Below are 14434 nucleotides of genomic sequence, written 5' to 3'. Positions count from 1 at the left end.
ATTATTTTCTTCTATATGTATAATGTACGGGGAGGAAATAATTCTCCTCGTATAATCCTGTTGACCAAGTCCACGCTCCTCCGTACGACGTCTCTTTGTCACCTGAAAACACAAACGTGAGCTAGCCGGCGGGTGTGTGCCGGAAACCTCTCCGATGCCTAAGTCAGTAAGCTTGACAAATAGACAAAGTCTTATGTTCTCAAAAAGGTTGTGTTCAATTACCTCCTCCAAGGTGATGCTTGTGGGCTTTTATAAGTTTTCCGTGGCACAATCCTAGTAGGACTTGTACTTCTCCATGCAGAGTCCTCCTAGGATTCATTCTCCTAAGGATAATGCTTATCCTTTTACACCCTCCCCCACTGCTTAAACCAAGTGGGATGGTTTTCTTTACGGCCGGACTTCCATTTGACCGAAGTAAAAATGGCTATGCCGAGCCACAAAGTAGGCCGTACTAACAGTTATTTGGTTCTTCTTCATGCTACACCATATCTCGGTTTTCTCATACATGAACCGTGGTGTGTTTGGACCGATCTACTGAGTAACAACATTACAACCGACCTACCCGAATTCAATTATGACCGGACTATCTTTTTAAGACCGGACTAACTCAAGTTGTCAACCGAAGCAGCTCTACATTCCTTTATCCGAAGTAACTTTATCTCTTCTGACCGAAGTAAGTCAATCATCTCCGCAGAGCCGGAATAAATCTATCGCTCTTGAGCCGGAGTAACTTTATCCACTTGGGCCGGAGTATCTTTTATCTCCCCTGGGCCGGAATAACCTTGCGGCCTTTTTACCAAGTCCTTGGTGCTTTGGGCCACGAAGTCCACCACATAGCTCGGCCTAATTTTTATCAAAAATTACCCTCTCAATTGCCCCTTAATTCCATCTGCATAGCATGATTGGGATTACCAGTCCATCAGCCGAACTGGCACCGTCTTAAGATTTTCCAGCCGAGCTAAAAATACTTTAGCCTCTCCAGCCGTGCTAAAAACTCTCGAACTTTTAAGCCGAGCTAAAGTTTACTTCGGGCTCCGTTTTGTCCGGTAAAACACGTCTCTTCAATCATAGCGTCTGTAACGCTTCCCATTCCAGTGACACGTGGCAGGCTCTGATAAGCCGTGGCCAACTGTTACGCCGCCCTGCAGAAATTTTGTACAATTCCCGCCTCTTTTTGCCGCCTTTTTCTCTCCCTTCTTTCACAAAACAACCTTTCTACTTCTGAATCATTCACCTGCATCTAGCTTTTCTCTCTGTCTTCATCTTCTTTCTGTGCCTCTACTTCCATACTCAAGCTTGTGTTCTTTACTTGCTGCCACCGTTTCCGACTCCAGTCTTCTTTCTCTCTTCTCTGGTAAGAAAATCTAACCATCTTGCTTTCTATGCTTTCGTATTTTTACTTTCCATGCTTCGTATGTTTTTTGCAAACATTTTTCTCCATTTGTTGCTCTACTTTCGTACTTTTATGAAAAAAACCAGTAGAACTCCATGTGTGTATGAACTGTTATGTAGAAAACCACTTTTAGATCCAAAATCACATAGCAACCGAACTAGGATCCTGTTTGCCCCCAAATAGATAGATCTTCGTAGTTAATAACCGAACTCGCTTTAGCCGAAATAAGATCACCAAATTTTGAATATAGCAAACTAGGAACCTCAGTCGTCAACCGAACTAAGCTTTTGGGGCCAAGTCGGCTCTCTTGGTTCCTAAACCGAACTCAGAGAGCCGCCCCCAGAGGTTTAATCGAAGTAACTCTATTCACATTGCAGCCGATTTAGGCCTTGGGGCTAACCCAGCTCTCTTAGACTTTTAAACCGAACTCAGAAAGCTGCCCCTAGACGTTAAACCGGTCTACCGAGCAAACTGCTCAAACCGAGCTGCCAAACCTTTAGATGAACCGAGATAGAACCAGCTAATTTGAGGCCGAAGTAGGGCTCTTATACCTTGCTTTTAAATTGTAGCACGGTCCACTGATCAGTGCTTTAACCCCCTCTGTTTTTTACTTTGCAGACTTAGGTTACCCAGGCACTCCTGTGTGCGCTCAACCGAGCTACTGAGCACGATTTTTGCACCGAGATAACTTATCCGTAAATTATACAACAGATGGGTAAGTATAGGTATTTAGTTGAGACCCCAGGTGGGATGGCCGAATTCAGGAAGGACTATAACATACCGGATGACGTTCATTTGACTTTAGCAAAAAAGGACGTCATTCCATGGGACAACGAAGGTTTCGTTCCTTTTACTCTTCAATCCATAATAGAGACCGGACTACGGTTTCCTGTACAACCGTTGATCTGTGAGTTCCTTAGGCAAACTAGGTTATGTCCCACCCAACTGTCCACCAATACATACCGTATTATTATGGGAATAGCCGCACTAAATCACCAAACCGGTTTAAACCTTGGCCTTGCCGAAATATTCCATCAATATTCCATCGGCTTGAAAGATGCTAGATGGGTCTATTACCTTAGGATCCGCCGCCGCCGAGAGAAGATTGTTAAGCACACACCGGACAAAGACCTTAATGATGATGACTTCTTCTGGGTCTCTGGGAATTTTGAGGATTTTCAAGCCCAAATTCCTGGCCGACCTATAAATTGGAAAATGGGAGAGCCTGGTAATTTAACTTCGGTCTTGTTCCTTGTATGTTATCTCGGTTTTTTAATCTATTGACCGAACTAACACTTCTTCTTTTTTGCAGATTTCACCCACCTCCATTCTCTATACAGCTATCCCAACCTTGCGGTTTTGCGAGCCGCACTACGGATTAAAGAACGAGGTTGGGCCAAGCTTCTAAATTTTGAACCGACCTACCGGTATAGTGGTCGCCGAAAAGCAAGAGTGACCGATTTCCTACTTGAGGAAGCACCAGAACCGGACCCAACTTTGCCAGAAATAAGACTTGTTCCATTAACTGCTGAGGAAGAAATGGCAAAGAAGAGCCGAGTCAGAGCCCTTCTAACTGCATCTACCAGAGCCGAAGTACAGCCATCCGTCGAGGTGCAGCCTGCCGTTGTGGCCCTCCCGTCTCAGCAGCCTTCTTCATCTCGCCCTTCCAAACGCGCCCGACCTACATCGACCGAACGGCAACTTGTCGATGAGGTCGAATCCATCCCCCAGAGTCCTCAACCTTCCCCTCAACCGGAGCAAACTGACCGAGCTGAATCGCCGAAGTGGGCTCCGCTGTTGACCTTCAACGACCGAGACATCAAAGCTACTGACTCGGTCGTAGCTGAAAAAGACCACCAACTGGCCTTTAACCTGGCCAAAAGTGTGTGCCTCCCCAAGGACATGGAGCACCACTTGAAGCAACTGAACACCGAAATGAAATCAATTCGGTCTGCTTCCAAGTCCATGATCTTGGTAAGTAGCTCTGTCTGTTTTTTCTGTCTAAATTTTTCTAACTTTTACTTCGGCTGAGATGAAATTTTTGTTTTGCCAGGCCTTGCAAAAGAACAATGTCACTTATAGGAAAGTCCAAGAACTCCGCAAAACCACAAGGCAAGCGATGGCGGAAGCCGAAGCAAAGGCGGCCGAACTAGTGGAGGCCGAAAGGAAAATGACCGAGCTTCAAGCAGAGAACGGCCGACTTGCCGATCTGGTTAACTCGGCTGAAGCGGAGAAACAAAAAGCGGCGATTGTAATGAAAGACAAGTATCTGCGAGAGTTGCTGAAGCTTGAGAAGAGAAAAGATGCCGAAATAAACGAACTAAAAAAGAACATGGAGGCGGCCGAAAAGGAGGGGTACAAGTGAGGTTATAAGGAGGCAGAGGAGGCCTATGTCAAACAATGCGACGCCGCCAAGGAGCTTTTCTTCAAGTGCGGCTGGAGGGCGGCTGTGGAGAAGCTTGGTCATGATGAACAGACCGATGTCTTCGACCCTCCAGCGTACTTTATACCGAAGTCCCTTGCGGCGTATGCAGACGCCTTGCAACAAGAGTTCCTGGAGGACTCAGACACTGATGACTCCTCTGCTCCTGAAGACACTCCGGTTGTTGGTGCCGACCCATCACTTCGGTTGGAACCCATGGTAGAGGACCTTCCTAACGAGCAGCCGAATGAAGACGTGATTCCAACCGAAGGAATCATGGCAGCCGAGAGTGAGCTTCCTCTTGAGACCGGTCTTCGAGTTGGTGATGATGCGGCTTTTGACACCGAGATAGATGAACTCTTCTCTTAATTTTGTACTCTTTTCTTTGTAACCGAACTAAGCCCTTTTGTACTGACTTCTCTTTTGAATGAAAATTTTACTTCTCTTATTCCGGTTGTTATATGTATACCAGTGCTTTGTAATGTCTTCTATTATTTCAACTGTTATTTCGGTTTTGGCTTTCTAAACTATGCTTGCCAGCCAACCACTCCTTGGCCGATATGCTTACTTCGGCTGAGGAGTACAAACTGTTTGGTTTATTCCAGCCAACCACTCTTCAGCCATACACTTACTTCGGCTGAAGGGTAACAAGAGTTGGTTTATTCCAGAAAACCACTCTTCAGTCACACTCTTACTTCGGTTGAAGAGTAACTAGTGTTGGTTTATTCCAGCCAACCACTCTTCAGCCATACACTTACTTCGGCTGAAGAGTATCAAGAGTTGGTTTATTCCAGCCAACCACTCTTCAGCCATACACTTACTTCGGCTGAAGAGTAACAAGAGTTGGTTTATTCCAGCCAACCACTCTTCAGCCATACACTTACTTCGGCTGAAGAGTATCAAGAGTTGGTTTATTCCAGCCAACCACTCTTCAGCCATACACTTACTTCGGCTGAAGAATATCAAGAGTTGGTTTATTCCAGCCAACCGCTCTTCAGCCATACACTTACTTCGGCTGAAGAGTATCAAGAGTTGGTTTATTCCAGCCAACCGCTCTTCAGCCAGACACTTACTTCGGCTGAAGGGTATCAAGAGTTAGTTTATTCCAGCCAACCACTCTCCAGCCATGCACTTACTTCGGCTGAAGAGTAACAAGTGTTGGTTTATTCCAGCCAACTATTGAAGTTAGTTTTTCCAGCTAACTTATAGTATTTGGTTATTCCGACCAAATGTCCTGCAGCCTGGATCCTTATCCTGGGCTTAGGAAGGGTGTTGGTTTAATCCAGCCAACCTCTAAGTTAGTTTTTCCAGCTAACTTAGAATAGAATGCTTGCAATATACTTAAGTCTTGAAAGCTAACTTTTACAAAGAGTAATTTGTGCTAAAAAGAATTTCTCATTTTATTGAAGGAAGAGAAAATTACATAATGTTTGAAAAAGAAAAGCTAAAAGTAAAATATCTTGAGATTGGCCGTATTCCATGGCCTAGGGATTGCCTTGCCATCCTTGTCTTCTAGGTGGTATGCCCCTTTGCCGGCTAACCCAACCACCTTATAAGGACCTTCCCAATTTGGGCCTAACTTGCTGTCTCCTGGGACCAAGGTGTTTCCCATTACTTTGCGCAGTACCCAATCGCCAATTTTGAATTGTCTTGGATGAACCTTTTTGCTATATTTTCTGATTAACTCTCGTTGGTATGAGGCGATGTGGACTAGTGCTCTTTCTCTTCTTTCTTCTGCAAGGTCGAGTTTTAGGGCCATGGCTTCTCCATTTAAGTCTGGATCAAAATTTTCGCTTCGAATTGTGGGGAGGCCAACTTCTAGTGGGATTACTGCTTCCATTCCATAGGCTAAGGAGAATGGTGTTTCTCCAGTTGATCGCCGAGGAGTGGTGCGGTAAGCCCATAAGACGTGAGGAAGTTCATCCGCCCACTTGCCTTTTGCTTTCTCTAGCCTTTTCTTTAGTCCATCCAAGACGACTTTATTTGATGCTTCAGCCTGCCCATTTGCTTGAGGATAAGCCGGTGTGGAATTGTAGAACTCTATCTTGTATTCTTTACAAAAGCTTCTAAAGATTCTGCCGTCGAACTGAGTTCCATTGTCTGAGATCAGTGCTTTTGGTATGCCAAACCGAGTGATAATATTTTGCCAAACAAACTTCTTCACATCTTTTTCTTTGATTGACGCCAATGCTTCTGCTTCCACCCACTTTGTGAAGTAGTCTGTTGCTGCGAGAAAGAATTTTCTGCCCCCGGGTGCTGTTGGAAGTGGTCCTACTATGTCTAAGCCCCACATTGCGAAAGGCCATGGGCTAGTTAAGGGTAGGAGTTCTCTTGCTGGTTGATGTATTTGGTGCGTGAATTTCTGGCATTTTTCACACTTCTTTACATATTTCTCTGAGTCTGCTTGCATATATGGCCACCAATATCCTTGCGAAATAGCCCTGTAAGCGAGCGACCTTCCCCCTTGATGACTTCCACACACCTCTTCGTGTATTTCGAACAGGAATGCTTCTACTTTGCTGGGATGAACGCACTTGAGGTAAGGCCCAGAGAACGACTTCTTGTATAATGCCAAAGATGGAGATAGCCAAAACCGCTGCGACTTTGCCCTTATTCTGTTGGCTTCTTTTTTCTCTTCTGGTAGGATGCCGTCTTTTAGGAATAGGATGATGGGATCCATCCAAGAAGGGCCTAATTCTGCGCAACATACTTCTTCTGCTTCGGGGTCTTCTATGCTTGGTCTTGGTAAGAAGTCGATGAGTAATGGATGAGGGATTGATGTATCTGCCATTGAGGCAAGGCCTGCTAGCTCGTCCGCTCGGCTGTTTTCCTCCCTGCCAATTTGTTCTATCCTTACCACATCAAACTTCTTGATCTCCGTTCTGACTAACTCTTGGTACTTGGCCATTCTGTCGTCCTTTGCTTCGTATTCGCCAGAAATTTGGTTTACCACCAGCAGAGAGTCACTGTACACCATTAGTTCGGTTGCTTTCATGAAGTGTGCCGATTTGAGTCCTGCGAGAAGCGCCTCATACTCCGCTTCATTGTTGGATGCTGGGAAGCCAAGGTTGATTGCTTGCTCTATAACCAGGCCGTCTGGAGAGATGAGGACTATGCCAAGCCCTGCACCATGTCGGTTGGATGCTCCATCCACAAAGAGCTTCCACATCTCTCCAACGAATAGTTTCCAGCAAGTGGAAGGATCAGACGATGCCGTGGGGTCAAGGATGGTGTTTTCTTCAAAGTCCATGTTGGCTGTCTGCCCTTCGTCCTCTGTCTGAACTGCTGGTGAGCCTTTGTTTGGTTCTTCCTTGTTGTCCTTAGTATGGTCTGCCTTGGTGCTTGATTGACTACCTTCCACTAGGGGTTGCGTTATTCCGGCGTCAACTTCCGTCCCTAGTTCGGTTGTGTCAGTGAGGTCGACTGGGCAGATATGATGACTTCCAGGAGTAAACTCTGCGACGAAGTCTGCCAAAGATTGGGCTTTGATTGCGGTCTTGGGTTGGAACTTGATGTCGAATTGTCCCAACTCTACTGCCCACTTCAAAATTCGCCCACTAAAGTTCGCCCTTTCAAACAGAGCTTTTAGTGGAAAGGCTGTGAGGATGACTATGGTGTGGGCGTGAAAGTAGTGCGCTAATTTTCTGGATGCCATCATTAATGCTAATGCTAGTTTTTCCAATGGCAAGTACCTTGTTTCGGCTCCTAACAATGTCTTGCTGACATAAAATATGGGCAAGTGTTGTATTCCTTCTGCACGGACCAACACTGCGCTAACTGCGTGCTGAGAAACTGCTAGGTACAAAAAGAGTTCTTCACCAGGTACTGGAGTAACAAGTAGTGATGGGGAAGACATGTACTCCTTCAAGCTTTCCAGAGCTCGGTCGCATTCTTCATCCCACTCAAACTTGGCTTTTAAAGCTTGGAAGAACGGTCGTAGTCTGTCCGACGATCTGCTTATGAACCGGTTGAGTGCAGCCGCCATACCAGTGAGATGCTGCACTTCTTTGACTGAGTTTGGTCTCTCCAACTCCTGGATTGCTTTGATCTGAGAGGGGTCGGCTTCTATATCTCGGTTGGTCACCAGGAAGCCCAAGAATTTGCCAGATCCAACTCCGAATGCGCATTTGGACGCATTGAGGCGCAGCTTGTGTTTCTTCAGGATCTGGAACATCTCGCCTAGGTCTTTAAGATGGTCATTCTCATCCTTGCTTTTGACCACCATGTCGTCGATGTAAGCCTCCATTGTTCTGCCTAACAATGGTTCGAACATCTTGGTGACCATCCTTTGGAATGTTGCCCCAGCGTTCTTTAGGCCAAAGGGCATGACCTTGTAGCAATATAACCCCCTTGGTGTTGTGAAGGATGTGACCTCTTGGTCTGGTTCATGCATGGCGATCTGGTGGTAGCCTCTGTATGCATCCAGAAAGCTAAGACGGTTATGCCCTGCCGTCAGGTCCACCAGTTGATCTATCCTTGGTAGAGGAAAGCTATCTTTTGGGCACGCCTTGTTGACTGTTTTGTAGTCGACACAGACACGCCATTTACCATTCTTTTTCGGCACTACGACTGTGTTGGAGATCCATCTTGGGTAGTGCACTTCCCTTATTGCTCCTGCCTCCAGCAGGTTGCCTACCTCTTCTGCCACTATTTCGGCGTGGTGGAGTGCCGATCTGCGCGTGCGCTGAATGACTGGTCTGGCGGATGGGTGGACATTGAGTTGGTGACTGATGAAGTTTGGATCAATGCCTGGCATGTCGTAAGGTGTCCAGGCAAATACTTCGATATTAGAGGTCAAGAATTCCAAGACCTCTAATCTCTCAGTGCTGGACAACGATGAGCCAAGCAAGAAGAACTTATCCGGGTTCTTCTCATCTATTTTTACCTCCACCAAGTCCTCCACCGCTTTCTGATCAGCCTCTTTGCCGACGTCCGCGAATAGTTCATTACTTTCTGGCTCTTCCACCGAATGAACGTATCCTTTGGCAGCTCGGCTTCCATTCGCTGTGGCGAAGCACTGTTTTGACATGATCTGATCGCCATAAACTTCTTCAATTATGCCGGTGTCGTTGGGGAACCGCATTACTTGATGGTATGATGACGCTACTGAACGCATGGCATGCAGCCATGTTCTGCCCAGGATGATGTTGTAGGTGGAGGGGACCTTCAATACCCAGAACTCCACTTGTTTTGTTACACTTCCTGCTCTGACTGGAAGGATTATTTTGCCGACAGGCCATTCTGGCATGGAGTTGAATCCAATCAGGGGAGAGACTGCAGGCGCCAGGTCTTTGTCTTGCAGCTTTAGTTGCTTGAATGTGTCGTAATACATGATCTCACATGAACTACCCTGGTCAATCAGAATCCGCTTGACGTCAAAATCCTTGACTCGGAGAGTGACAACCAGGGCATCATTATGGGGGCAGTAAATTCGTTCCAAGTCCTTATCCGAAAAGGACATGACGTTTGTTGCCTCTGTCCTCCCCTTCTTGATGGTAGGTTGGGCACTTAATACTTCCCTAAAGTGCTCAGCCTTCTTGATTGAACCTCTGAGCTCGCATACGCGCTCAGGTTCAAAAACCCCATGAATTACATTGATAGTGCCTTGAGGTGGTGCATCAATCGGCATTCTATTGGGATGGTCATTATGATCTTGGGGGGCCGGTTGCGCTCCTCCTTCAATGTATTTGTCCAAGTGGCCTGCTGCCACCAATTCTTCCAAGTGCTGTCTCAGTGGCGTGCAATTCTCAGTTCGGTGCCCCTTTTCTTTGTGGAAGGTGCACCGTGATCTGTCGTCGTAATTCTTCTGAGTTTCCCCTAGCTTGGCTAGCCACTTCACAAATGACTCGTCTTTTATTTCGCTCAGAATCCGATATATTGGTTTTTTGAACACCGTTGTTATGGCAGTGCGGATTCTCAACCATCTTTTGTCTGGGTCTTCTCCGTTATCTCGTCTGCCACGCCCGTTCTTATTCTGTCGATTTACTGTATTGACCTTTGCTGAGGTCTTCTTTTCTGGTACCACGGTTGCACTAGATTTTGCTTTTGCACGTGCGCCATCCTCTTCTACCCTGATGTGCTGATGCACTCTCTCCATCAGGGCCTCCATGGTGAGGGGTGGCGTCATGGTAATTGAATCCCTTAGTCGGTTCCCTACTGGTAGGCCTCTTTTATATTGCGCAATGGCTAGATTGGTGGGGCAGTCTCCAATCTGGTTGAATGTCTCCCAGTAGCGACTGTTGTAAGATCTGAGGGTCTCTTTTTCACCCATGTCGATGGAGAGTAACTGGTCTATCTCCACCGGTGTTTTAGTATTTGTCCAAAACCTCGTTACGAACGCTTCTGCCAATTGGGCCCAGGAGGCTATGCTGCCCTCTGGGAGCTTTTCGAACCAAGTCAAGCCTAGGTCGCCCAGACTTGATGGGAAGAGTATGCACATTAAGGCCTCGTTTCGCCTGTACACAGCCATGACTTGGCGAAAGTGGCTCAGGTGTGAATATGGGTCCGTCTTTCCTTCATATGTATTGAATTTCGGATGAAGGAAGCCTGATGGCAGGGGCGCGTTTTCGATTGCTGAGACAAACGGCGAAGTCTGTAGTCTTGCCAACGCCTTGTCCGTTGGTTCGTAGGCCGGTCGCGGTATGGGCATTCCAACCTCGACGCTTCCATGCGTCCGAGGAGCCAACCGTTGTAAGGCCGAAACTCGGTGTGGATCCCTCGCCCTGGCATCCTCCTTGCATCGTGCTTTTTCTTCGAGCACGGTTCGTAAGTCGGATGACCTGGGCAGCTCTGTTTGTCTAGATCTGGTTTGATGTGAATGTGAAGGCCAATACGTGCTTCCTTCAGTGTATGATCTTTCGGATCTCGTCCTCTCAGACCTGGAGTGACGAGTCCTTGAAGATAAGGAGTGAGTGTCGCCTGTCCTGAGGCTTCTGCTCTCTCCTTGGGAGGGTGTAGTATTCCTACTACGATTCTCTGAGTGGCGAGGGGGCGTCTTGTGCTTGCGCCCCTCTCCTGTCGCCACATCTTTAGTCTTCATCTGGCGTTTCAAAGCCTCCATGTCCGCCGCCATCTTTCGAATTAGTTCATCTTGTTCCTTCACGTGATCTTCCAGGGCTTAAGGATCAATCCTCCTCCTTTGCCTGTCAGGACTCTGAGAATGTCGAGGGCTGCTATTCCGCCTTCCCCTGCCACTCCTCCTGGAATTATGTTGTTGGGGCTCCAGATCTGCCATAGGAGGGACAAAGGGTAATCCTTCACGCCTTGCGCCCCCTTCTGGAGTTAGTCCGTCGACGGCGGACTGGGGCAAGTCTTCAATGTGTGCCATTGAATGAGAAAAGGAGAAGCTTAGTCAAGAGGTTTTTTGTTCTTGTCTGTTCTTCCCACAGACGGCGCCAATTGTACGGGGAGGAAATAATTCTCCTCGTATAATCCTGTTGACCAAGTCCACGCTCCTCCGTACGACGTCGCTTTGTCACCTGAAAACACAAACGTGAGCTAGCCGGCGGGTGTGTGCCGGAAACCTCTCCGATGCCTAAGTCAGTAAGCTTGACAAATAGACAAAGTCTTATGTTCTCAAAAAGGTTGTGTTCAATTACCTCCTCCAAGGTGGTGCTTGTGGGCTTTTATAAGTTTTCCGTGGCACAATCCTAGTAGGACTTGTACTTCTCCATGCAGAGTCCTCTTAGGATTCATTCTCCTAAGGATAATGCTTATCCTTTTACACCCTCCCCCACTGCTTAAACCAAGTGGGATGGTTTTCTTTACGGCCGGACTTCCATTTGACCGAAGTAAAAATGGCTATGCCGAGCCACAAAGTAGGCCGTACTAACAGTTATTTGGTTCTTCTTCATGCTACACCATATCTCGGTTTTCTCATACATGAACCGTGGTGTGTTTGGACCGATCTACTGAGTAACAACATTACAACCGACCTACCCGAATTCAATTATGACCGGACTATCTTTTTAAGACCGGACTAACTCAAGTTGTCAACCGAAGCAGCTCTACATTCCTTTATCCGAAGTAACTTTATCTCTTCTGACCGAAGTAAGTCAATCATCTCCGCAGAGCCGGAATAAATCTATCGCTCTTGAGCCGGAGTAACTTTATCCACTTGGGCCGGAGTATCTTTTATCTCCCCTGGGCCGGAATAACCTTGCGGCCTTTTTACCAAGTCCTTGGTGCTTTGGGCCACGAAGTCCACCACATAGCTCGGCCTAATTTTTATCAAAAATTACCCTCTCATATAATTAATTTTTTTCTTTGATTATAAATTATAAATATTATTTTAATTATGACTTATAATTTCTTTAGTTATAACTCAAGAATTTTTAGTCATACATTATGGCGTGTTTAGTTATGATATTTTTTATTTTTTTATTTATAAATCAAAATTTTGAAATTATGCTATTTATTTATTTATTTTTAAGGGGCCTAGTGTTTTCCCAATATAAAAAGAGTAGCCAGTCACCTCTCTATCTTTTTTACACATTTTTAAAAAAAAAATCAAAAAGAAACTCAAAAAATCGATTGTTAACCAACTTCCAAAACAAACCATACAAGATGGAGAAAATGTACTCTTGCTGGATCCATATCTGATTGAAATATAGGTGTCTATACAAGATGATTCTGTAGCAACAGTGGCCTGCGGGCTCGGCGGAGGTTCACTGGTGTATACAGGAGTGATGATGCCGGCCCCAATCCGCTCAAGAAGGAATCCAAAATGGCCAAAAGAATGGGAAAAAGATTGGGAGATGTGTGAAGCTTCTGCTTCATCCATGCTGACAATACAGAGTGTTCCCATCATGTATCCTAATGCCAAGATCATGAAGGGAATAGTTGAAGAAGATGGGTTCAAAGAAACCAGCAGTCACCCATTGAAGCTAAGTGTGAATTTTGATATAGAAGAACAGCCATCCAATTCATCAAAGTTTCAGGAGATGGGCAGCTGCTTAGCATGTGGAAATTGTCTTGCTGGTTGTCCTTATAATGCCAAGAATTCTACAGACAAAAATTATTTGGTTTCTTCAGTCCAGGTTTTTGTCCTTTTATTCATTTTTTTAAATTAAAGAGAGAGAGAGAGAGAGAGAGAGAGAGAGAGAGAGAGAGAGAGAGTACTGCCTTGTCATTTTCAATAAATGTGAAAAACTAACTCCATATGATTAACTGCCATGATGCTTGGCATCCACAAAATGAATCCAATTCTCCAATAGCATTGTACATCAAATGTTACATGAACACAGTTGAATTAGTTGCAAGCTATGAAGCACAAGTATTTCAAAAATGTTGCGGTACTCATATTTGGTACTAATACGCATAATGATAGAGCTACATGCATATCGGGTACTCGAAATACATACCGGGTATATTTTACATATTCTTTGGCAATTCATACTCTGTGGGCACGGGATGGGTAAATCAGGTACGCTAAGTTATGGGACATTGATGAAGATATATTTAATCTATTAGAGTTTTAATTTATTTGAAATTGCAAATCCTTTGCTTGATGTGCAATGAAAGATTCATTATTCAATGATGAAGTTGATGGAAGTGAAAATTGAAATTTCTAGCTTTCAAATTTTGCTTAATTTGCTTTTGAAATATGAAATTTTGCTTTGTAATTTTTGCCATTTAAAGGCATTAAAATAGCTTATGGATTTTGCTTCAGTATTGTTGTTGTTGAACAATGATTTCTCTTTTGGTTTTAGAATTTCTCCTTTTAGTTTTGGTAGTAAACTTTAATGTGTAAGTTGAATCTCAAATTGTAAGTTATAAAAAATAATAAATTTATTGGCATAACTCAACCGTACCCTTATCTTATTTTTTTAGGTCTTGATGTATCCACATACCCTTAACGTATCCGTACAAGTATCCGTACCTGCACCTGTGCTTCGTAGGTTGCAAGTGAATGTTTGCACCTTGTGTGCTAATCTCTTCTATCCTAAAATTAGATTTTATGCGATTTAGGCAGGATGCACCATCAAAACACAATGCCAAGTTCAGTATGTGGTACAAAACCCAGATTACATTTGTGAAAAGGAAGACAAAGTTAGAAGGAAAAAAAGGCGGCGCTGGCATATATACCTCAATGAGATTGACTATGTTACATCTGATTTTGTTATCCTCTCAGGTAATATAACATAGCTATAGATACCCAAAATCTTGTTACAATTTTAGTCAGACAAACGTTATGAACTTTAAAAATAAAAATACAAGATAATTTGAATCACTCTGCAGGTGGAGTGTTTGGCACGACTGAGATACTATTCCAGTCTCAAATGAGAGGACTGAAACTTTCTGAGAGACTTGGATCGGGTTTTAGTTGTAATGGTAACACTGTCACTTATCTTGCTGGTAGCCCTGCACCATTGGGTGCTTAGGCTTTGGACAAAAAGCAATTCACGAAGATACCTTTTCAGGAGAGGCCAGGCCCGTCCATTTCTTCATCATACACCTCTTCGTTGGGATTTACAATTCAGGTTGAAGTTTGCTGTTCATATATATATAGCAGTTCTTCTTCCATGTCTCATTTGTGTTTATGATTATTGTCAAAATTGATAAATGTGGTACCATTTGGCGCAGAGTGCGGTACTTCCAGTGGCATATCCTTACCTTCT

General features: G+C 44.9%; 1 protein-coding gene across 1 annotated transcript; it reads left to right on the top strand.

Annotated features, from left to right (window-relative positions):
* Nucleotides 1-4031: 4031 nt before the first annotated feature.
* LOC145800582 (uncharacterized) lies at nt 4032-14197 on the top strand. The gene is made up of 4 exons (XM_082890285.1): nt 4032-4133; nt 12428-12853; nt 13785-13947; nt 14055-14197. Exons 1-4 carry the CDS (start codon nt 4032-4034, stop codon nt 14195-14197), a joined length of 834 nt encoding a protein of 277 aa, XP_082746411.1.
* The last annotated feature ends 237 nt before the right edge of the window (nt 14198-14434 follow it).

This window comes from Camellia sinensis, chromosome 10, assembly GCF_055761805.1.
Source record: "Camellia sinensis isolate YWXY chromosome 10, ASM5576180v1, whole genome shotgun sequence".
Lineage (NCBI taxonomy): Eukaryota > Viridiplantae > Streptophyta > Magnoliopsida > Ericales > Theaceae > Camellia > Camellia sinensis.
This window is presented reverse-complemented; position numbering and strand designations above follow the sequence as displayed.